This window comes from Telmatherina bonti, assembly GCF_933228915.1.
Source record: "Telmatherina bonti genome assembly, chromosome: 14".
Taxonomy (NCBI): domain Eukaryota; kingdom Metazoa; phylum Chordata; class Actinopteri; order Atheriniformes; family Telmatherinidae; genus Telmatherina; species Telmatherina bonti.
In genome coordinates, this window is record NC_136612.1 from 27,629,622 (window position 1) to 27,656,151 (window position 26,530).

The 26,530-nt window shown below is 37.5% G+C and overlaps 2 protein-coding genes across 2 annotated transcripts; both read right to left on the reverse strand.

Annotated features, from left to right (window-relative positions):
• Window positions 1-923: 923 nt before the first annotated feature.
• On the reverse strand, window positions 924-1,572 carry LOC306765626 (DELTA-sagatoxin-Srs1a-like; the record flags this gene model as incomplete). Its single annotated transcript, XM_079253109.1, has 2 exons — window positions 924-1,380; window positions 1,469-1,572. 2 exons carry the CDS (start codon window positions 1,570-1,572, stop codon window positions 924-926), a joined length of 561 nt encoding a protein of 186 aa, XP_079109235.1.
• A 1,567-nt stretch (window positions 1,573-3,139) lies between these two features.
• On the reverse strand, window positions 3,140-4,560 carry LOC306765927 (uncharacterized protein; the record flags this gene model as incomplete). Its single annotated transcript, XM_079253467.1, has 2 exons — window positions 4,454-4,560; window positions 3,140-3,569 (listed from the first exon to the last, which is right to left on the reverse strand). The coding sequence occupies exons 1-2, from the start codon at window positions 4,555-4,557 to the stop codon at window positions 3,140-3,142; spliced, it is 534 nt and encodes a 177-aa protein (XP_079109593.1). The 5' UTR covers window positions 4,558-4,560.
• Between the last annotated feature and the right edge of the window lie 21,970 nt (window positions 4,561-26,530).

Sequence of the window (26,530 nt, forward strand, 5' to 3'; positions counted from 1 at the left end):
CTTTGTGTTCAATCAATGCTGATCAGATGGGGAAGTAAAGCTTGGGTGTGTTTATTTGAAAGTCTCTGCTTGTGGATCAAACCTCGCTAAAGTTGCACATGCAAGCACAAAAATGTGTGCACACACCTTGTGATCTTTTGGGTGATGAAGCATTGCTCTAACAGATAAACCAGACAAACAGAAAAACATGCCACTTAGATTACAATTTGATAATTAATTGGATTATTTTATTCCAAGCTTATAATTTAAGCATGGGTTTTTAAATGAAATACAATTGCTTTTTGCATGGATATGATAAAGATTTATAGGGAAATAATCAACCTACTTTTAATTACAGTAATGTGGTATACTACAGTCTTAAAAGCTGGACACCGTTTCCACTGTGTCCAAAGGTCAGTCCGATCTCAAGTGGCTCACTGTAAAGACCATGTAAACGCACAAACTTGAGATACTTTGCTATCACAAAATTGCACGTTTTGTATTCAAATATTTCTTTCTCATTTCTTTTCAAGCACTCTTTTACGCTCAATAAACAGACAGACACAAATAGCTTCAGCCCAAAGATATACTTTATTCCTCAGATTGTAGTGTCAAGGTAAATTCAGACAAGCGCTCTGTGTATTTCATTAAGCCATGTGAGTCATCCTTTGATTCCCATTTCTAAAGCTGCCAGTGTGAAGCTGAATGCTATTGAAAAACAGAGAGGCTTTGGCTACAAAGGAAGGATTTCTGCCAGGATTTCAAAACTAACCAAACTCTTAAGCAGATTTATTGAAGGGTAACACCCAGGAATACAGATGAACATCAGCAACAACACATCTGTTAAATCATACAGTGATGCTGTAATGGAAGCATTTTGGTAGGTTAAATGATGGTTTCTGATCTCAGGGCATGAGGGCAGAAACACCCCTAAGGAGTCATCTCTACTGCACTTGCTGGGCCATGGTTGTGAACAACTTGTCCCACACTTCCACCTTCATGATGGCTTTGCCCATGGGACACATGGTGGCTTTGATGTCAAGATAATTGCCAACATAATTGATTCCTGACCCACTGGCTTCTGCCCTGACAAACCCATGCTCTTGCTCATTCTTCTCATAGTACATTTCTTTGTACAAATCCTTGTCACAGTTACGGCCCTTTTTATAGAGGCCCACAGCAAACCAGTTCTTGTACAGGTTGTAGTCCCAGGGAATCGAGAACATGATAGCGAGACTCTCTATGTAGTCATTCTGGGATCTCTCAAAAAGGTCGTAGGTCATCACGCCAACACTTCCAGTTGCCTTTCCACTAGATTTGGTGAAGGTGCAAACTTCTGTCTTCAGGGGACGCACAGTGGGTTGAGGTGGGTTGTATGTCTCTCCATTCTCAAGGTGCACCCTAACCGATACATAAACATGCATTTTTTTTGTCTCTTTATAAAAACATTTTATGACTTAATAAGTCACAACTCCAACAGGGCGTTTACCTGGGGTTGATAAGGCAGTAATTGTTGGTGAGATTTGTGATCTCAATTGTCACACTCCGCTTGCTGCTCACATCAGCTGCTACAGCTTCAGCCGACTCCGTCATGCTGCAGTAGTCTTGAGATCCGCTTGTAAAAACAAAGGCAATTTAGATGTCAGCCTGCTGAACCAGACAAAATGAACATGTAACTAGTATGTCGTTCAACTCCAGAATGAATGAGGAATCATAAAAATTGCACTCATTACAATATAGAATATTTGCCTGACCCCTGCTCTGCTGACATACTCTATTGGCAGCTTTACGCTGACCTTGAAATGCTCACATCGACTAGTGCTGGGAATGAATGAAGCATTTCACAGGCTAATGAGATTTCAAAACAGTTGTGAACAATCAGAGAATGGCAGCAGCCCAATAAGAGAGTGCAACACTTCAATTACAGCCCTAAGTACCATGCAATAATGAAGAGACTAAAACATAAAAGAAAACGAGCTCCTCTTTCATCAACAGATGCAAGATACAAATGAACAAATGACTCATCTGACTTCTCTTCAACAAGTTGACATTTTACAAGGCATAATTTAAAGATGCATCCACTGACCTATCTGCCAATAAATGTATTTTCCCCTACGTATCATGTTTACAGGGCCTTACCTGCTCAGAAACTCCAAATGCTCCAAGTCTGAAAATGGGAGAAGTTACCTTATCGGGAGGGGCTTGTCTCAAGTTTTTTTTTTTTAGCAGGATGACAGAACTCACCCTCCCAGTTGCAACATCACTAACATGGATCAGTCACACCCTTTTCCTACATACAGTCATTGGTAAGCCACATTAAAACAGGACTACGAGAGCAAATATTAGTTTGGTTTTTCCTTCTTTAATCCAACAACCACTCCCGTCTGTGGAACAGTTTCCAGTCCCTACAGGGTCTAAATCTCCTTCTTTTACTGAGTTCATTCACTCTGAACATTCATTTAGGCCTAAAAGACTGTTTGATGTCTGACAAAATGAGCTGGTTTGGGGACACTCATTCCTCCGGCATTGTGCAACAGAGAGAGAAAAAAAAAAGCAAACAAAACAAGTCAAGGCAGACATCTACAGAGTTCATTAAGTCTTATTCTTTTTTTCTGCTGAGCCTCTTGTTTTTTCTTTTTGTTTTTTTTCTTTTAATTCCGCACAATGGGGCAAGAAAGACGCTCACAGTCAGTGAAGAACAACATAGTTATTGTGCCGATTAAAAAAACATCTAGGCAGATATTCCATCTGTTGCCACTCGTTAGAATTGGATGGATCCCGATTTGAGATTAAATAATAATTACTGTTCATCAGTTATAATGAAAGCATGCGGAGAGAAAATATTCCTCACAAAGTAACACAAGCACTGGGTCTGAATGTTTTATTACCATAATCAGAAAGAAGGGAGTGTTCATTGTACATGAGCGCAAGACATAAGTTAATGGGAAATCAATGAGCTGGCTGTCAGATATTGATATCTTCCAGCAGACACAAAATACAGATGACAGCAAAATCCGTCTTCCTCCAGTCAATGTTTTTTTTTTTTTCTTTTTTTTTTTAACATGACACTAGTGGTCAAGTCAAATAAAATTTCTTCACTCTGGATACTAAAAAAAAAAAAAAAAAATAGAAAAAAAGCAGAACCCCACTAGACAGAACACTAATGGCCCATTTTATCATAGAGCTCCACTTTAACGATAGCTTTGCCAACCGTAGACATCGTGGCTCTCAAATCAACATATGTTGATCTATATTGCAGCCCAGACCCATTTTCCTCAGAGCGGGTGAAGTTGCTGAGATCTTTCCCATCGTACATCTCGTCATACAGATGTTTGTCGCAGGCACGGGAATGCTCAACCATGCCCACGGCCAGCCGGTTCTTGTACAGATTGTGGTCAAAAGGCACAGAGAACATGATGGCCATGCGCTCGGAGCAAACCCGGCTCTGCATATGGAACAGGTCATAGGTTAGCAGGCCGACGGCGCCCGTGGCAGTGTTGTCATCCTTTGTGAAAGAGCACACTTCTGTCATCTGGGTCCGAACCGTGGGCTGGGGTGGGTGGTAACAGAAGCCACTTGTCATGAACACGCTATTGAAGAGAGCAAAAGATAAATGCCCACTATCACCACTGATCAGATCACAACTTTTAGGACAAACATCAACTACTTTAGATAAATTTAAAAAAAAAAACAAAAAAAAAAACACGCATTAGTTTACAAAGTTTTTCGGTTGCTTGTCAATATACATTTGTGAGCGTTGGGCTTTCCAGGTTTCCAGCTTATGCTGATGGATGGAGTGTGACTGGTAGCACTACTGTGGACTTCTAAGTAACAGTGAGTGTACCTGCATGCAATGTGCAATGAGGCAGTGCATGTCATTGTATGATGGATAGGTGGATGTTCTCAGCAAAGTAATGTCACATGTGAAAATCACCCATCCAAAGCATGGTCTACCCTGTCGAAGCTTGATAAATGTTGAAGCATGGCACAAATTACAATTGACTTGGAAATTTTTTTATTTTTTTATTATCATGCTTTCTTGTATTTTTTTTAAAGAGATCTACACAACTTTTTACAAGAGTTGAAAAAAACTACCTCAAAAACAGGGAACGTCCTAACAGGAGTGGTCATTTACGGACGACGTACTTTGTGCAACTTGCAATATGACTGTGCTTTCTTAGAACCGCACAACTCAGTCAGAGTTGATGCATGTGGTGACCAGTTTAATGATGCATTTACTATAAAAAATAGAAAAAAAAAGAAAAGAAAAGTCATTAGATTGTATAAAAAAACACTATCCAGACTAACAGTTGATTTTACAGACCCTTGCTCAGTTGACCAGCTAATTGAAGGTAGTAGTTTTTTTCTACACTATTATGAAGTTTGATCAAATTAATGTTTTTTTTATCTTAAATCTAACTTCCATTTAACCAATTTACAAGTTATAAAATTGCATCCATGTTGGCAGACTTACTTGGGGTTGATGAGGCAGTAGTTACCGCTGACATTAGTTATTTCTATGGTGCAGTTTCTGTTGGTGGTAAGGGTGGCTGACACCGCCTCTGCTGTTTCTGGCATCTTGACTGCAAAGAGGAGCATAGCTGAAAACTCAGAAAAGTGTCTTCCAACACATCACCACCTCGCACAGGTGTTGCATTAAACATGTGTATGTTTTTACATGCATTTCCACTTACAAATACTATTTAGGTCATGCAGAAAGTTGTAGCCGGTGAGATAAAGAAACATTCAAAGGTGATTTACATGTTTGTATTGTCAAAGCAATTCTTTTTCCTGTCTGCTACGACCCACATGAAAAATTATCTTCAGATACAAAAGTTGTGTGCTTACGTGAAAAGAAGGGTAAAAGAAAAAAGCATCTTTATACGAGACAATAATTAAGATATGTTTAAATTATATTCTATAGGAAAGTAGGTGTGAATTTATTTACCTTTTAAAATTTAACACCAGCGTTGAGTCAGACAGCAGCGTCAACTTCTTTTTCTCAGATCATCCAGAGAGGTGGAGACTGTGTCTTGTGTGATTACGTCCCCGAGCCCTTCTTAAAACACAGGCGTGTCCACTTAAATAGAAATGCACCATTTACTATGGGAAATCATTCTTCAAAAGGAAGATTTTTATCACCTAAAAATCCATGTTCATGCTGTAAAGTAATCATGATCACTGATGTTGAGTTGCCTTACACATTCAGAAATGAAACCACTCATTTATGAATGGTTTAAACATAAAAACAAGATGTTATTAAAACAGTTTCCTATGAGGGTTTTGAATTTATAACTTCACAATTTCAAAATGAACTTATTGTAAAAACAGATTTTGAAGAATCTAAGCCACCTAACTATATGCATTTCATAAACGTGTAAATTAAGCATCTCATGTTCTGTCTTGCTTGGAAAATATTATGCCCAGGTTTTGTTGTTACAGGTAAGGGTTGACAACAGATTCCTTTGGGAAACCTTCCAACATTACTCACACATTTCAACGCACTCTCCGCTTCTGACTCCTACAGCTGACTCTGCTCCCTCTGGATTGTGACACTGAGAAGGAGACACTCCCTTACTCCATGTTACTTACAAAAACAAAGTATTACACAACAAAGTGAAGTACAATGCAGCTTTATATCCATATTTATCCATATGATTTCAAGGTTAGAGGTCCTTCCAATTAAGTGTGTTTGGCAACGCATTCGTTATTCCACCAACTAGCCTATGTGATAAAATGGCAGCTGTTCAGTTCTGTATATCAAACGCCTGGTGCTTGATAGACATCCTTCAGCTCCATAGCTTTAAGTCAGCAGATGGCACCAAACATGCATTTGCAGAAATACATTTGCACTACACAGACTTTGTCAGCTGAAATGTGCTGCCTGGTAACTAGCCAGTGGTGAGGTGATGGGGGGAAACAACTCTCACAAACACGAAAGCTGTTGAGAGAAAAGCTCTCTCTCTCTCTCTCTCTCTCTCTCTCTCTCTCTCTATATATATATATATATATATATATATACATATATATATATATATATATATATATATATATATATATATATATATATATATATATATATATATATATATATATATATATATATATGTATGTATATGTGCGTGTTACAGGGTTTGTGACCATTTCTGAGTTACAGTCTGACAAACTCAGGTCATATTAGGCTAAAATGTCCTGATGTGACTAACATAAAGAGGACAGATATTTTTCTTTCTGACTTTATCTCTGCTGCTACCTTCAGGCATTTTGACTTGTTCAAAAACGGAAGATATACAACAGAGCTACTAAAGTCTGTCCCATGAAAGCTGCAGTCCTGCAGGTTTTTAAAGCATCCTTGGTCCTATGTATGTGACTCAAATGAATGAGACATTGTGCTGAGCCTCATACGCTGTTGGATCCATTTTATTCAGTGACACAGGTGTGTTAAAGTGGGGATGCATTGATAACCCTGACATACAACATCAAATTAGCACTTGCCCTTGTAAGGGTTAACAGCAGGCATCCTATATTCTGCATGATCACACATTTAAGAGGAACATCTCAAGCCACCTCCTCATTAATCAGGTCTGGTGCATTTAATCACAGCTGAGTTATCTTTCTGAGAACCGTGAGTAAAATTAAATCAAGAAGGCGATGAAAGGATATCTACTTTCTTGTGAGGCTGACCTTCTTCAGAGTATTTTGACAAAGAAATGTATGCTGAGAAAAGGGACCATTTTTAATAACATAGGCTGCCATATCAGTATCTCAGCGCCACGCCACTCGTGCTTCAGTCCATTAGACACCTTTCCTGACATCACTCTTTCTGCCTGTTTTATATGTGTCAGATTTATTTTTCTTCGCACTTGAATGCTTTTTTAAAAAAAATATATGACTGCAACAGGGGCATTCAAAACTAAATAGATATTTAACAGAGATTGCAGAATTTATAATCAGAAACGTGCTTAATTGCCCCTTTGTCTGTCCAGCCTTGATCAAACTGCAATGTGACATGTTGTGCAAGCACGTCATCAACAGAGAAGGTTCTGAAACAGCTGAGTCATTAAGTAAAAGGGTGTGCAGAGATGAGGATTATAGCACAATCATCACTTTGTGGAATCAGATTGTTTTGTTTGCTTTATAGCCTTGTGAGAAATACAGAAGGTCTTAAAAGCCATCAAAGACAAGACCTAAACCTTTACACTCACTTCACAGCAACACCTGACTTTGCAAGATTGCAAATAGCAGAATGAAGTGAAACGGATAGAAAGGGGCACAAAGGTAAACGACATTTTAGATTAAAGAACAGTTACTGTCTGGAAAGGAGAGCAGAGGTGATGAAACCGCAAAACAACCTTCACTTGTGCAAATGACATAGTGACAAATTGCAGGAGTAGTTGGTGAACTGCCACAGCTGCTGAGCTAACTAACCCTTTAATTCTCTAGCTGAAGTAATAGTCAATAAAAATAGCTCTCTGTTTTCACATTAGCTCCCCTGAAACTTTCTATCCAGCACTCCTGTGTGAAAATATTTCATGAGATATTTTACATTAGTTTCATTCAGTTACTAATTAGGCAATATATATATATATATATATATATATATATATATATATATATATATATATATATATATATATATATATAGTTTGTATGTACAGTATGTATATATATATATATATATTTCAGTCACTAATTAGGCAATATATATATATATATATATATATATATATATATATATATATATATATATATATATATATATATATATATATATATATATATATATATTGCCTAATTAGTGACTGAAAATTAGCAGGTAGAAGTTGTTTATATATATATATATATATATATATATATATATATATATATATATATATATATATATATATATATATATATATATACACATACTGTATATATATCCATACTGTATATATATATATACATACTGTATATATACATATATATATATATATATATATATATATATATATATATATATATATATATATATACAATTTAAAAAACAAACACAAATAACTTCCTTCGTAAGACTTTGATTGACAGATAAGGACTGATGAAGTGAAGAAATACAAAGCCAAGATGTTTTCATGAATAAAAGCTTTTCTGTTGACAAAGAAATTGAAAGTAAAATTGGATCAGGCTGTCTTTCTTTTATTTTAAGAACAAAAGTACAAACAATACAGAAATGTTAAAAGTAATTTTCTTAAAAAATCTTATCTTGTCACTTATTGACATAATTTCCACTACGTAAATAAGGAATTAAAATCAACCAAATCTGGCAAATCTATAAATAATTCCACTGTATATACCTGTTAGGGATAAAACATGACAAGCAGGTGAGCAGGTAGACGTTGTTTTGGATATGAAACCGACTGAAGCAAGAGGAGAATATCAGAGACATGGAGGGCAGATGTGGACGGGCATGCAGGCTATTTTAGGATGACAACAAACAATTCAAATGCATGTGCAAGCTGCATCTGGGGCTAGACCTCTGAATCAACAGAAAACTTTTGACTGAGATATGGCGTTGTCATAACAACACCTGCATACTGTTTGCAAATGGCTTTGACGTAATTGTATGTTTGTGGATATACAAAACAATTTTTTGGGTTTTTATCTTCAGTTCAGATGCAACGGTGATAATTTTTCATGACTGATCTCCAACACAAAGATGTTCATCCAGAACGAGAAGGAAGGCAGCCTCCCTCAACTCTGACACAGTCAAATGTTTTGAGAAGGTGGAGAGTTTCAACGTTTTAAAACACAAAACCCCCTCATATTCTGATTATGGTCCAATTCATTTACAGTTTCACCAAATTATTGTTTTTACATAACACTGTAACCTTTATTGGACATTATTTCTGTAACAAGAATAATCATGAGAATAAATACCACAACCATCTCAAATATTCTGCCAGATTTTGCACAAACTAACATGAATTTTTGTCTGGAATTAAGATATTTCTCATCTTAAAGAGGAATTTTACTGCAACGGCAGGATCAGGAATATTTTCAAGCGCAAGACTGTTTTGACAGCTGAGTGTAATACATTTTTATATGCTGCACACTGTTACAGATGACTTTCAGCTGTAGACTGTTGTCGATTATCAGACACAAAGTCACGTTTATCGAATATTTTTATGATCTCTTCCCAGATTCATAATTTCCTTTTCTTTCTTTTTTTTCCCACAAATGTGATGTCAACAGTATGGAGCTGTGGGATGCAGAATTGGCCACTTAGAAAGTGTGAAAACAAAAATCATTGCAAACTGCTCCTATGTCGTTGGCTGTGGCTGATGTGCCAGACTAGTTTAGGTTGATTTAAACCAGCAGCATGCAGTGGCCCTCAGCTGCGTTTTTTTTTTTTTTAAAGCTATGCTGGTGATATTGCATATTTGTAATATATTTTATAATTCATTTGAAAGGGTTAATGTGGAGATGCAGTTGTTGAAAAATGACTCAACACAATACAGTTTTAAACACTAATGCCTTATTGTCATTCCGCCCCTCTCCAACAAAGCACATGAAACCAGCTACTTTGCAACGGTAATGATGCATAAAATCAGTGACATTTTTCCCTCTTCTTTAGAAAACAATTTAGTTCTGTCATAATCTCTTAATCTCTGCTGACACACCTGATGATAGCTATGTTTTCAACACAATGCTCATCAGCAGATTTAAGATCAATTTATATAAAGCATCCAACCAAATCTGTTATCACATTTGACTTCTTATATGTAAAGTGCATGTTTTCCTCATCTTCCCAGCTTACCAGCTGTCATTTTTAATTTCTCACATTTTTTTCCCATGTTGTGTAGTAAGTTGGAATGCACATCATAGTGCACCTCCTGCATCATGCCATGAATTTAAATGCGGCACATCCACCCAGACAGTTTAGAAAGGGTGCAGAAAAAGTTCAACTGCTATGGTTTGATGAATTAGTTACTCATTATGCACACTAACATTCATATTAGACTTCATGTTATGGTGTCATGTACATTTTTGTTTGTGCATAAACATTCTTACCACACATAAAACCTTATATTATCATTTTTTACAGGCAGAATTATTCTTTCATTAATGGACTTGGAATAAAATTGATATTTCTCCAAAACTTTAAATAAAAGGAGGATACTCTGTAACTGATTTGCGGGATCTGGCTCATCAAGCACATCATATTCTTTTGACAACATGCAGCTGTGGCTCAGAAGCTAAAGTGGCCATCAGCCGTTTAAAAGGTCAAGGATTGGATCCCTGGTTTCTCCACTTCATGTGTTGAAGTCTTCTTGAGCAGGACATTGACAGGAACATTAGCTCAAGTGCTGCAAACTGCGTCTGACAACATGTATGAACAACAAAACTACAAAAGGGAATAAGTAAATGCATGCCATCTAAAACATCTAAAAACAATTACTTGTAGCAAAAAGCTAGCAGAGCATGTTAGGCAAAAACAAGGAGGAACAGGTGTTGAATCTTACAAAGTGCTTTTATCTTCACAGCATGATTTAATAATTGGTTACCGGCTACATATTCAGTAGAGGCAACTAATTCTTTCAACATTATGCCGGGTTTCTCAGCATGATTCAGTATTGTCAGACATTTTTTCCAACAGTGCTGAAGACAGAAAGAGAAGGTAGGTATTTTACATTTTTAGAAATGTCTGAATAAAGCTATTTGTACATGGCAGCCATGCTGTTAATCACATCCTCTGAAATGATCATCAGTCTGTGTTAGTGTCTCTACAAAAAGCAAGCATGTTAGCATGATGGCAAAAAGGAAAGTCAACAACAAAGATTGTAGACCTGGGAAGAGTTGTAAGATTTACATACAGACACTTTAATAAAAAAGGATAACAATCAAGACAGTTGTCCAGTTTTAGCAGGAAATAGTCTACCTGTTTATGCAAAGTCACCCAGACATCAGTCTGTGTTAGTCACTGCACAAAAGCAAAAAAAGCCACATCTCAGACTCTACAGGCCCCAGTCAGCTTGTTAAAAGTTAAAATTAGTGACAGTGCAAAGTGAAAATGGCTGAACGAGTAATGCTTGTTTGGGAGGTATTCCAGGAGAAAGCTCTGCTCTAAAAAAGAAGATGGCAGCACAGCTTAAAGCTGCAAAGCTGCAAGCAAACTATCAGCAAAACCTCTGGAACAATGGGAACATTCACCTCTCATTCTTACCAGCAGTTCAGTTCTACTTGCATACTTTTTCACCAATAGTGTGGCATTCATAAAAAATGTTGATATGTTGGATTTGCTCTGAGCTAACAACAAACTGAATGAACACTCAAATGTACTCTTACAACCATTTGAGTGCAGACATGTTTGGATAAAATCAGCTTTTATCTTGATTACTGTTGTTCAGTTTATTAAAATTACAGTCATGTTTCTGTGTGATTTTCCAAATGTCTTTCGGGAAGTTCTGGAGTATGTTGTTATTTTAAAATAAATAGCAAAACGCTGCAAACTGTGTCCTAATGTTAGAAAAGTAAAGTACTTTTAACTAATTTATTTAATAAGACGTAGCTATAAAGAAAAACTGTTGCGAGTCATTTGCTTCCTCACATTGGTGCAATCAAAACCCCCTCGCCGAATCTCTTCCCTTAACTGTAAGAATAACCTGTCACTCCATGAATGTCCAAGTCACATGTGACTCCAAGATCCACCTGCTGAAAGTGGTTTTTATCATTTAAATTTACTACAGCAGAGTCGTTTAATTGTAATGATTAGTTTTATGAGGAAATCAAGTTTATGTCCTGGTTGCCTGCTTGATAAAACCACTTACTGACTCACCCAGAAGTTTTATTTCGTCAGATGCACCACCTACTCCATCGCTGACACATCCTGTCACAAGTAAATGTTTTTATTTGTTCTATCTATCTATCTATCTATCTATCTATCTATCTATCTATCTATCTATCTATCTATCTATCTATCTATCTATCTATCTATCTATCTATCTATCTATCTATCTATCTATCTATCTATCTAGCTATCTATCTATCTTTCTGGTAGCAATTTGCTTTATAAACTCTACAAAGTACAAAGTACAGTTTATGATAAAAATGTATCATATGCATACTCCACCTGAGGATGTGTGTCATAATGTGCTAAAGGGAGCTGACTGCAGGCTTCATTCTAAGGTCTAAGTTCAGGAGCGATTAATTTAATTACTGCTTTTATATTAGTTGAATCTACCTGTGTGATCATTTATAACAAAGTTATCACTTTAAAAATTAGAACAATCAGGTTTTAGTTTAGATCTTTATCATCATTTTTTTTCCATTTAATAGTTCTTTTGGCATTCTGTTTCTTATTTTTCCTTGTCTGTCTCAGCGCTGTCCATGCCTGCTTGTACACAACATGTGAGTCTGGACCTTTCGTGGGCATTTTTGGGCTTTTATCTATGCAATGTAAGTCATGTCCTTTCAACTTACATGCGATTGCCACCAGTCAAACAGAAAAGATCCAAACATTTTTGTGCTCTCTGATCATGCATGAATCTAACGGAGGGTTTCTAAGTACAATTTGAAAACAAACTAAGGCGATTGGTAGGAAAATATTAGCAAATAAGGCTCAATATTCTTTGGACAGATGGTTTGATTTGTTGATTTGATTTCTGTTTTGCAACCACAGTACCCAGACACCTTGCAGTGACTGAGTCAAGCATAAACCAGGGTCTATGTACCTATGTACCAGGGTCAAATTTAAGGCCATTTGTGCTTAAGATTATTTTAGTCATGTATTAAGATTCTGCTAATGAAAACTCATTCCATATATTTTCATACTTTTTATACTCAGATTTTAATATTTGCATGCAGATAGAAGTTGTACAAGAATATTTAACTATTAGCTTCTTGTCTCACATCCTGCTCCGGCGACTTGTGTGTCCCTCACTTCTTATATACTCTCCAACTTTCCACAAATTCTTTGTCTTGACTGAAGGTGCAACTGAATTTGTGCTTTGAAACATTATTATTATAACATTTTAATATTATAATATGTGCTAGAACTCAGTATAAGCATGTTTTTCTTCTGTGTTTCTTTGCATTTTCTTGCTGCACTGCTGAGTGCTTTGTTCTGACTTCTTGAAAAATAAAAACTCTTAAAGACAACGTCAGAAGTTTTGACTTTGTTTCAACCAACAGATATAACAAATTACAAAAACAATTTAACAAAACAATTTAACAAATAGCTAAAGATTGCCTGAAACTGGGTCATCTAACAGGACAATGATCCCAAGCAACCAGAACAGAATGCTGAAAAAGAAAAAATCAAGGTGTTGCAATGACCCAGGAAAATCCAGACATTATTCTTACTTAAGTGCTGTTATGAGACATTTAGAGAGCTATTCAAAAAGAAATGCCTGAAAGTTTCAATGAACTAAAGCAGTGTTGTAGAAAGGAGTTGCTAATATTCCTCCACAACAATGTAAAGACACATGACCTTACATAGAGTCTGATCACTTCAAGTTATAGGTGCAAAATATGCTCAGGATGGGAGATTGAGTTGGAGCCCCCAACTTAATCTGTTGGTTTCCTTATATGAATTGGCTTTCATTATGTTTTTTTCCTGTCTGTAAAGTGTCTTGAGATGGCATTGCTGTTAATTGAAGCTATATAAATAAAGTTGAATTGAATTGAATTGAATTGAATGTTTCTACAAGCTGGTAAAATAATGGGGCATTTAATGGTTCTCTCACAGACACAAGCTTCTCCTGCGTTTTATCTTTTTTTTTTGCTAAATAAAAAGGTTCTAATGTACTATGCATGTGTTGCTGTTTTTGAGGTTGCATTTGACTCATTTTAAGACCTTGTAAGGCTCATCGATTTTTATGTCTTATCATTCAATAAACCCTGTGAATTAAAAAATTTGTTTACAGGTGTGAACTTTTTAATGCAGGAGCAAATCACTGATATCAAAGCCCTGCGACTGAACTTAGCTGCTTTTAAAACTGTGGAGTCCCTTAAGAAAGGCCAATTCAGAATGAGTCTAGTATCCTGTCTCTTCTCTGAGTCCTCTCCAGCCAGTAAAAGTCAGTTTGATCCAGACTCCTGTCTTATCTCTCACTCACTGCAACTTACTTTTATGTCTCTGAGTCCTCCAAAAATGTCACCTTGCGGTTCTTTGCTGAATCAATCATAATGTAGTTTCAAAATAGACAATTTGTTCAAATCCAGTTGCTGGCGAGTGAAATGATTCCATATAACAAAACACAGTGGTTGTGTGATGCCCTGGACAAAAAGTTTTTCAGTTTGGTTTCTCAGCTTCAGGATGCTGCTCTGCAATGATGATTCAGAAATGTACATACTGTATGTGCCACCAAAAAAAGTCAGAAGCTCTGAGATTTAAGGTCAGAAAGACAAGAAATAAAATATTTAATATTTTACAGATGTTCTGCATTTGACAGGTGTATATTTCTTTATAAAATAAAATTTCAAGACAGCAGTTTTTCTCAGCTACTAGTACGGGAAGAGGCATTCATAACCACAAGAATAGGATATTTTGAGTCAGTTCCCACACACATGACGGCCACTTCAGCTTCTCTAATGAAATTTGCACTCTAAGACACCCTATAAATTACACGGTTCAAGGCAAGAGAGCTGAGGCTTTTATGATCTAGAAGCACGTTTAGTTTCTCAGAAGTAGAAATGTAAGAATCCAGACAATCAGTTAAGCTACAGATCCAATCACAGAATATAAATACCACTTTTTTGTATTACATTATTCACTGCATAAACTCTTACAATTTAATCAGCCTTGAGAATGGGAGATTCTGATTAATCCCTTCAGTCATCAAAATGGTCTTCAAAAGGTAAAGGTTCTCAAACGTAGGGTAATGGGTGGGGGGAAGTGGAGGGGGATTATGCAAACTTCACAGTGATTAATTTTGGCCTGAGACGTATCTGCACTGATGGTAGCCGGGAGAGGAGCATATTGATTGATTGCTGCACGGGGCGCGAGGTTCTGCACATTTACTTTTTGATGAATAGGCTGTCAAGGCCACGAACAACCAAATATGGCCCTGTAAATGAATGTTTAAGCGATTATAGTATAAGTGTAAATATTACACATCCATTAAGGAGGATTACATTTGGTGCCACTTTGAGAAGGGGAGGAAATAAAAAAGGACGAGCCGGCGGAATATCCCACAGCGAAGTAGGTGTGTGGAGAAATGTGGTTTTAATCTGCATGTATAATGTTTTAGAATTCTAAATAGGAAAGTCCTTGACATTAATCTGTGCGTGCATGGAAGTGTCTGTGCATGTAAGCGTGCATGTTTATGTAGGCCGGTGCGTGTTTTCGAGAGGGCAAGTCTGAAGACGAGGGCTTTAAGTTGACAGAGCATGCCAGCGCATCCACCTGTTCAAATTATCGCGCGACAAGACGCAACCCGAGTGTTGCACTGGAGGTGAGAGTGGGAATAAACGCCTGCTTCAAAGATGATTTGTGCTCAGCACGGATTAATTCCCCCACCAAAGAAAAATCAATAGAACCTTGTGCAATAAGAATACATTTGTGTCACCTCTTGGGGACAGGGAATTGAAAACACAGCAGTGGTAAGTTTAGACAATACACATCAAAATGACTAAAACCCTCCAACAACTAAACAGGAGAGAAGGTTCTTTTCTGAGACCTACCTTTAATTAAGGATTCCCTCTTTGTTTCTCCAGTACAGTATCGCTCTCACCATCTTGCAGCTTAATTTGAATTAAACCCATTCATCCAAAACAGCAACTGTGTATTTTTGTTTTTTTTATGTTTGTGCCTTAAAGCATTTGATCACTGAAAATATGCAAACATATTCACCATATTCAGCCTGAATTCATTTGTTTAAAATTTCTGCTCAAATCCTTGTATTTGACCCTTTAATATCAGAGGCAGACTATTTTTTTCCTGATTTATAATTGTTGGAGGGGCCCACGCTATGTATTTAAACTCACACATTGACGTAATGGACATAAACGCTTGAAATACGCATCATGAGCAAAACAAAGAGATGCCGATTTCAGAGCCAAACAGAAATTTCTCTGGGAAAAAACACAGCGGGATTTCTGTCCTTAACAAAAAAATCTTTTATCCTCATCGTGGGCTGATTTTGTTATATTTATGCTACTGAACATATAAATTGTTTGTGCTTTTTCTGTGCTAGCTAGCTGTCCCCCCCCCCCCCCCCCCCAAAAAAAAAAAAACGACTTGACTTTTGTCCTTTGTGGTCATGTTAGTTTTCAGACATTTTGGGGGGTAAAAAAAAAAACAAAAAAAAAAACATGCATCATGCAGACATGCAGTTTTGCAAAGTTTGCTATTCATTTCCATATTCCCAAACAGAGCGTCCTCATCCTTGCATTGACTAAATGATAAACACCAAGGCCTCTGTTTGCCGCTGATCCTCTGAAGAGAAGACAGACAGGAGATCAATAAGCTCCCCATCCTCTATCCCATCTGGCTTTGGCTTTTCTCCCGTTAACTCCCGCGATTTCCCCCTCATCCCCACTCCTTTCCAAATTGTTGCTCAGTCATTGCATCCTTTAGCAACCTTCATTCAGCCTCTCTAAGTTCAGTCCTCTGCCTCTCACTCACATGCCCATAACCCTGCTCCGCTCTTCCTGCCATCCCAACCTCCCCTGCTTCGTCTTGCTTTATGAGAAATATAATCCCATTGATCCAAAACCCGATGGGAAGCGTTGATCTGTAAACAGACAAGTGCTCAATAAGAGCTGTCCAGTCCTCTGGAGAGAAGAAGGAGGGATGGTGGGTGTTAGGGTGGGTACATGGTGTTCCTGGAGCAGCTGGTAGTGGAAAGGTACGCTTGTGCGAAGAGCAGCTGAGAGGGAATGGAGGTGGCGAGGTTTCAGTATCTCTCTGTCTTGACGTCATTCATTAGTTTTATTGCTTTCTCGTCTTGTTGTTGGTCGCCATTGCCCCTCACCTGACCCTCTTGCTCCTGATAACTCTGAGTCCCACCGTTGCCAAAGCCTCACTTTGATCAAGCTATGTTCTACGAAACAATTAAAAGTCCACAGCTCAGACCAAACAGATGAATGGTGTGGCATTTGGTTTTGACTGATGAGAATTTCAGCGTTACAGACGCAGCTAAGCACAGATTTCTCTTATATTTCTAGAATTTTCCCTTTATGGTCCCTTTGACTTTTCCTTTGTCTCATTTTGGATCTTCCTGAGGTAAAAGAGGCTTGCCCCACACCCAACTCATCCTAAATCATTTGTCGACAGTTTAAAAGGGCACAAAGCAATGGATAGCTTTTTCTCTGCGTTTCCATGGTTATTTTCTTTCTCTTAACCCTTCCCTTTTGTGCCCTTGATAAAGTGAGTGGTTTTATACTTGCACTGCTACGGTGTCAAGGTCATTTGTCACTGAGAAAGTAAGGCTCCTACCCTATGGTAAGATGGAGGACTGCTTGCAAACGTGGATGCATGAAAGGTGCAAAATCCGCCTTGTTTGTGGCTGGTAGTTTTTTTTTTAACATAGAAAGTTAATGGAGTGGTTTTAATCCCAATATAGCATAGAACAGGATTTACCTCTTCCATCTAAATTGAACTTGGGTTAACCAGGTCCATCTCCAGCCACAGCTGAGCAATGTCCACAGTCGAAGCACTAATGGCTTTTTGTGGTCAGATTATTGATCTGGGTTTGGAGAATGTTTTAAAGTAACAAAGAAAAAAAAGAACAGAAGTTAAAGACATTCATGAGAGTAAATATAAAATGAGTAAATATAAAAAGAGCTTCACTCTTTTTTTTTTAAAAAAAAAAAAAAGAAAGTTGTTAATTATGCATTTGCAGACAACAAACACAAATGAGATTTAGTATTTCCCTCACAAAAAGGCAGGTCTTACATCTTAATAACCTTTTTCCTCATCCCACACAAACATGCAACGATAACAGGTGCAGTGAAAGCAATGCGATGTGCATGAACTGTGATGATTCATTGACAAAACATAAGTAGTTGGTTTAGTTTGCACAAATGTTCCTTATTAAAACAGCTTGGATGAGCAGTAAAGCTATTGTTAAAAAGCAACAACAACAAACAAACAGGAAAGTGCTGGCCTGCAACATTGATCCGCACACCAGCATCGGCACATTCACGGACACGGACACAGTATTGAGTGGAAAATTCCAGAGAACCAACACACACTTTCAGGTCTTGCTAATGACCAGTGAAATAAACTGTATAGATAAAAGGTGGCATCAATACCGAGACCATGAACTATTCCCACTGAGAGCGCCAATATGAAAACTCTCAGGGGTGTTTAATCCGAGCCAGAACTGAACCAACTTGCAGGAAGTTTAGTGAAACAAATGTGAGCAGATTTTATACAGTTTTGCATAAAAACCTGCTCACTACAATTAAACTCAATATACTCAAAGAGATATTTTGTTTCTCACTATATCATAGTTCAGAGTTCACTGGGGGCTACTGCATATTCCCTGAATGGCTCATAGAGGGTAACACTAAGCATGTCTGCAGTGTTGTTTAGCTGCAAACTTGCCCGCAACATGAATCATTGATGCTGCCATTCAGTCCAGCTCCTCCTCCTGGACTTGCTTCTCAAAATGTCACAAGTACTGCAAACATGCTACATACACAGAGATCAGCAGGTCTCATTGTCCAAGCCTGGCAGTCTGAGGTGCATGCTGTGATGGCAGTGAAAGCGGTTATTTCCATTTTGGCCTGTTACTGGTCACACAAAGCAAGATGAGATTTTTTCTTTTTTTTTTTTTTTTTGCAATTAAGAAGAAAATATTATGATGCTGTTTGGTGCATATAAAACAGAGAATGCACGCTGGCATGCCTGGAATGAGAATTTTTTTCTTTTTAATTAATGGACAAATCAAAAGTGGCCAGTAATCAATCAAAACCCAACATGATTAATCAGGACGATTGATCTGCCGGTGTTCTCGTTCAGCAATAATCAGATGACGTTCCAGCGCTGACCAGACTCCAAACATACTGACCCACTTTCTTTCTGAAAGTAACAAAAAAAACCTGTTTGGAAGCAAAAAAATAACCTTTATTTAAACGAGAATGAGGCCGAACATAAAAAACTTCATCAGATAATTGCAGATTTAGAAGGAAGCTGCTCATTTACAGCAAAAGATCATTTAAAGCACAAGATTTACAATATACAGCATTTGGTTTTATCTTCTCTGACAAATGATCAGACTTGTGGGAAATGTGTTATCCAAGAAAAATAATCAATGAATTTCCACCAATTCTGAGCTCAAATCGGACATTTTAATATTCTGTTTTTTGAGCCAGCTGTAACCTGCCTTTATTGTTTTATTGTGTTTCCGATGAGAATAATGTTTTCCAGCTGTCAGAAATATGACACATTGGTGTCGTTTGCATTTTTTATGCACTTTCTTACTGGCTGTCTTGTTTCTGTGGTGTGAAAATATGTACATTTGTGTTGTGTGGCTTTTGCTTAAACTGCCAGCATTTTGCTTTTGTGAAATGTATTAGCTTGGCAAGCAGCAGGTGTGTGCTTTTTCTCTCTCCTTTCATCACCAAAACAAATATCTTGACTCCAAAAAAATTCAAACAGGGAAGTGCTGTAGCCGTTTTGCTCAAATTATACCAGTGAGCAGACCTAAATCTAAACCACACAAAAAAGTAAAAAAAAAAAAAAAAAGTTTGGTTGATTATTTCTTTGTTGTAACAATGCCTCTTAATAATAATTAATCATATACTGCTGTTGAACCTGTTTATTTCTCTTCTAAAAAGAGAAATATTTGTTAGGAAAATGTATTAATGAGACGGGCGGCAGAGAGGAGAATGTGGGCTGCGTCCACAACAAATGCCAAATCTACTCTGTCTATGCCAAACAGTGTGTTTTCCTATTGATTTAGGTACTTTTATAATTCATTCACTGAATTCCTCATGACCGTCACCACTTTGGTCACACACTACTGGCATCCTATTCTTCGAGGAGCAATCGTTACAAGTCAGCCAATGTGGTTGCGATGGTCAGTCTGGCATAAACAGCACGCTCAAGCTGGTTGCACAGGTGTTCAGCAGGGCTGAGATCAGGACACCAGACATGGAGTCAGGTCTTCTTGTGGTGTCGACTTCACGGTTTGTCTCTGACATCCCTTTTATATGAAACTTGGCCTTCAATTTGGATATGGTACAACTGTAAGTACTGTAACAGCTTGCTTCAAATAATTGTGCAGCTTGATATTGTGTGACAGCAGCTTGAAGTTACTTTTAGGCATGGCTTCTATCCAGAACAGACACCAGCTGACTCAAACGAATCAGTTCTTGTGCTGCTGGATCTAGTTAACATAAGCCAGGTGTGTTGGAGCAGGGATGCATCGAAAACCTGCAGGACAGCAGTGAATCTGAACACCCCTGGCTTACAGGTTGGTGAGAATGAGGAGCCAATTGTGGCATACCAGAAGTTTCAAAAGAAGAATCAACAGCAGCTGCTTGGCATTCGGAAAGGGTGGCACATTTTTCACAGACACAGCCCAACATACTCATCTCTGAGTCTCATACAAATAGATTTTCTTTATAAATATGGTATGAATATGACTAAAATCAAACAAATGAAGAGGAAATAAACGAGCTTTCTAACAGTGTGAGATTTGTTAAAAATAATAACCGGTCAAAGACTAATTTCATAATTATTTTTGCTTCACTTGGGGTATTAATTCACTATATTTGTCAACATTCAGTTTAACTTCAAAACAGCTTATTTAATCTAAAGTATTAAAAATATACTGTACATTATATATTGTGAACATTTTATTCTCACAGTAATTATAAGTTTGATGTTTCTCCATTGAGTTGCACATTTTTATATCCAACAATGTAAGTCAGATATTTTCAAAGAAAAATAAAAAAACACATGAAAAACAAACATACAAATGCAAAGGCAGTTATAAAGTTATGAACAGAAAAGTAGTCCAACTTCAAAAACTAAGAAATGATTCCTGCAAGTTTAATCTGCTTGCAAGCGTTATCACCTCCTTAGTCATCCATAAACCGCGACTGCCAGGCACATCCCGGTGTCAACTTCACAAGTAGACAGATGGCCGGCTCAGAAAAAAAAAAAAAAAAATATTAATTGGTTGACATGTGGTTTGAACTGGATATGTGTTTTTGAAGAATTTCAGCCAGCATGGATGGAAGTAGTGAAATGGTATATTCATCCTTGTGAAGTTTGTTTTCGAGACGAACAAGATGAAGTTGTTTTTACTCAAATTAATGTCCGAGAATCAAATCAAATCAAATCAAACTTTATTTGTATAGCACTTTTCGTGCTTAAAAACAATACAAAGTGCTTTACATTATAAAACAATTTACATCAAAATAGATAAAACACTAACACACATACACATCCCCTTTCACCCACCCACAACCACCCTCACCCATGCCCTATTTGCCCTGTAACAGTTAAAAGAAGATGAATGGCCAGGTGCATTTGCACCAGATGTGCACCAGATAAGGAAACGGTATTCTCAGGGAGCCTCTACACAAAGGGCTACCCCCAACCAAGACCACCCAGGCCATCACCATGGGGGCCACCCGGGTCCGGGCAGACAGGACCCACGCCACAACCGTAAAGCTGCAGCGCTGGATCCCGACCCACCAGACAGGGACAGCCCCCACAGCAACACCCATGCAGTCAGAGCAGGGGCAGCCCTCGGCGAAGAGGACCCCAATGAGGAGAGAGCTGGAGTGATAACTAAACAAAAATAAAATCCATTAAAATAAAATAATAAAATCTATACTATGTAAATCAATATATAAAATATATAAATAAATAAATAAAATTAACTAAAAAGAAAGATAAATATGGGTTAATATAAGAATGTTAAAACTTAGTTATAAGCTAAACTAAAAAGGTAGGTCTTGAGCTTTTTTTTAAAAACATCAACAGTCTCTGCAGCCCTGAGGCCCTCAGGCAGGCTGTTCCATATGCGAGGCCCGTAATACTGAAATGTGGCCTCGCCATATGTTTTGGTACGAACTTTAGGAAGAACTAAAAGGCCGGTACCTGAGGACCTCAGGGTCCGCGAGGGTTCATACCTTAAAAACAGATCAGATAAATAAGAAGGCCCAAGACCATTAAGACATTTATAAACCACTAAAAGAACCTTAAAATCAATCCTGAATTGCACGGGGAGCCAATGCAGCGACTTTAAAACTGGTGTAATGTGTTCCCGCCCCCTGGTCCTTGTCAGAACTCGTGCCGCCGAGTTCTGCAGTAGTTGTAAACTAGAAATACTCTTTTTGGGAAGACCAGAGAGCAGGGCATTACAGTAGTCTAGTCTACTAGAAATAAAAGCATGCATTAGTACCTCCGTGCTGGCAAGAGAGAGAAATGGGCGGACTCTGGCGATGTTTTTGAGATGATAAAATCCTGTCTTTGTAACATTTCTGATATGTTGAATAAAATTCAGCTCAGAGTCAAAAATAACACCCAGATTTCGTACACACTGGGAGGATTTAAAACTCTGCAGTTTGCATGAAATGATCTCTCTCTTGTCTTCAGGACCGATGATTAAATCTGCATCGGCTTCGGGCCAGTTTGTGGAGCTTTCATGCAATATTTCGGCAAATTTAAAAGCACTGTGACATATTTGGAAGGGTTTTTATCATGTTCTTTTACTGTTTTAACTTTTTCTTTAATAAATGTTGTGTGCACCATAATACAGTGATTCTTCTAATCTGCTTGGCAAACTTTGAGCCCCTTCGTACCAAATGAGCAGTGTTTAAATTCCACAGCCTGAATATTTTTGCTGAAAGTGTCCATTCATCTATGACCAAAGTGTACCACTTCCAGCAGGATAATGCACCATATCACACACCGCAAATCATCTCAAACTCCTGATCAGGTTGAGCTGAGATGATTTACTTGTTTTGATTGATAAATATTTTTATTAGATATATTTTCAAAATAATTCATTGATTCTTGTGTACATAGTCAAGCAAAGGAGTTGTAGTGGCAACGTAACTTCAACATAATATAAAAGTCATGTTTATTTTGTATGTTTTTGTACATAACAGAAGTGAAGACTTGTTTTTTTTTTTTTTTCTTCTTATCATGATAATAATGCATAATGCATTTGTTCCTCCTTCATTCTCACCACTCAGCAGTCTCTATCTGTTGACATGGCAGTCTGACAGCTGGATAGAAAGATAAAGTTTAGGAAGTTGCTGCAGTGATGTCTCCACACAATACACTACACTACATTTATTTCCTGTGTGTCCTGGATGGCATTCTAAGCTCCACTTCATTTGCCTGCTCACCTTCCCAATGATGATCAAAACAGGAAACATTTAAAGTGTGGGGTTGGGATTTTTCTTAAGCGTGTTACTAGGGTTTTGGAGAAAGCTCAGTAAGCTGCTCCCAAATAAAAATGACAGTCTCATTGGCATGGTAACTCAATGAAATTGAAAATAAAAGGTATCAAGAATACACAGCGGAAATGACTCCAACAGAATAGTGGCTAAATCATTACAAAAGCTTTAAAAATCAATGTTTTCCAAAATAAAAAGCTAAGTAAAAGAATTGAAGAAGACTGCAACAGGCTGCCACTTACACAGCACCACAGCAGATAAATATTGTATTTTATTTGTTTTTAAAGTTGATTAAGACATTAAAAAAAACCAGTTTTAATTATCTTTAAGAAGCTGTGAACATCTTCCTATGACAAAATCAAGGATGTGATAAATCAATAAACGACATTGCTTTGTTCAGACATACCTCATCACATTTACAGCCCAGCTACTACATATTTAGACATCTACCAGGAGACCTCTGACAGATTTAACAATAAACTTCTTACCAGGAACCAAAAGCAAAAAAAAAAGAAGCCCTTAAGGCTTTTCTTTTACAGCTGGTTGTGAGAGACAGATAAATTGGGTGCAATATCACTAACACAGAAGACTCATATTGAAAAGTTGTTCTGGTCTTTAGCCTCCATGCACAGCTGGTGGTTGTTAGAGAACAAAGGTGTTCAAAGAACATCAGGCGATCCCTCCAAGGTAACCTCTGCACTAGTGCTTGAGGCTACAGAATAAACACGCAGTGTCGTTTTACTCACTTATTTCTTATTTCTTTGAGTGTCTTCAGTCTCCACTACGCCTCCCTGCAGGCCTCTGAGCTTTAACTGAAAGACTTTGATGCTGCAAGCTTTACTTAATTGTTTTGTTCACTTCGGAAAAATCGTTAAGCGTTTGTCTGTGTGTGCATGTGTGTGAGAGAACGTACATGACAGGCCATCCTCCCAGCCAAAGGGACCAGGGGAATAATGTCAGATTGATCCATGGGCTGCCAGTAGAACTCCTGAGCTGTTTTGGCACATGTGCAGATGGCAGACCTTAAAATATCAGTTTCATCACAGAGGTGAGAGGTTGAGAAAGTGAAGCACCAGACTCCATAAGACTCTTACCAACATGTAATGAGATAATAAGAACAATGTGCCCATGGTTCTGCGTGGAAATCTAGGATTTCTCAGATAATTTTAAAGAGAATGATACAGAGTAGCTGAAAATTAGAAATAAAAATGCTTGATAATTACTGTGTTAATTTTCAAATTATAGCTGTTTCTGTTAAACTACATTTTTTGTTGGTACACTGTATGCTTTATTTTATACATATGCACTGGCATGTCCTTTTAAGGCTAAGCTTTACTACGCACAACTTAATACATAATATGTGCGTTTCATTGTAGAATCATATCTAAAGGATTTGCTGTGATACAAATACGCATGTGACAGAAGATGCAAGGGGGTGTAAAATTTAAACATATCATGTTTTATGCTGTAGAAACTGATTCAAGGATGGATCAGTCTATCAAAAACCAACATGTCAACGTTTTGTTTTCATGACTGCAAAGTTTTGCTTCTTCTCATATGATGCAAATGCAGTCTGCACACATGTAGATTACCGAGAAAAAGAACAGCACACATAAAGCAAAACTGGGCATATAAGTTAATTACTGCCAACTCCAATTTCTTTACTAAATTCTTTGACTTGCTTTATAAAAAGAAGTGCTGACTATGGTCAGATTATCATGAGCATGCATCATTTCATGTCAATGGATGAAGCATCAATACATTACAACAACAATGTCAGGTGTCTTCCTGAAAGAAAAACAATGCTTTACATATTGAATGATATCAAATGGATTAACTTTAAGTTAGAGAAGTTATTTGTGTTCAGTATGTTCAGAAATGTGTTCTCAACCCTATATTTCAAATTGGAACTTGGTAAGTAAATTTGTATTCAGTTGATTCATTCTCCCTTGTAATGATGCCAGTTGTATGTTATCACGTCTTTCCTCAGAAGCCACTTTTACAACGAGGTAGAACTTGTAAGGATTGTGCTTCTCACAACTCAGCTCTAAGTGTGGTTACTATCCCCCTAAAAACAGCCTGAAATATTCACTTGTTTACATTAACTCTTGTTTTAAGTTATAATAAAAAACTTAAAGTAAGAATGATGAGAGAAAAAAAACATATTAGTCATTTTTATTCTATTTATTTATTTATTTTATGCTGTCAGAAACTACAGAAAGTAGCGTATGGTAGATGCATGAACAGCTTAGCATTTCCTCCTCATGCTGTTACCAGTCTGGTCACATTTTGCTGTGGGATGACACCACATTCTTCAACAAGACGTTGTTGAAGGTCAGCCAGTGTGGTTTTGTTGGTCAATCTGGCATGTACAATACGCCCAAGCTGATCTCTCAGGGGTTAAGATCCAGACTCATGGCCTGCCGTTCCATCGTTTCCACTGCTAAATTCTGGAGGCTCTTCGTGATTATCCGGGCTCTGTGGGGGAAATATTGTCATCCTGGACGACAGAATTAGGTCCCAGATTCCAAAGATATTGGATCACCGCTGGGTGCAGAATGTCATTCTGACATGTCTGCTCATCACGTAAGTGTCATTAAATGCCAGTCACACATCTGCGATTGGCCACAGGAGAATATTACGGGGGATTTTGGCATGTTTCTTCAGAGGGGAACTGTCCACATGTTTAACTGTGTTTCTCATTCCAAAAACAATGATTTACGCAAGCTATACCTTGTTGTAAATGTGACTAATATGCCTTTCCATTAGTATGTAATTAAGTTGGTTTTATAAAAAAGGAGAAACAATCGACTACTTGCCCTTTCTGAACTGCCCTCTGTTATAAGTTCAGATATTCTTTTACAGATTAAAAAACAATATTTTTCTACTTCTTGAGCCTTAAACCTCAAGGTTCATACATTGTCTCTTTAATCTGACCAGTGCAGTACTTTTATAGGTTGCTTTGTGGGATGTCAGAAACAGTGAGAAGTCTAAACAACGATTGGACAGATACATTTTCTTCTGTAGTCATGTATTCATTCATTCACTATCTGAACCGCTTAATCCGACTGAGGGTCGCAGGGCAGCTGGAGTGTATTCCTGCAATCAGAGGCGGGGTACACCCTGGACAGGTCGCCAGTCCATCGCAGGTAGTCATGTATTATTGCCAGTCAAACAAAATACATAATTTCTTGGTGTT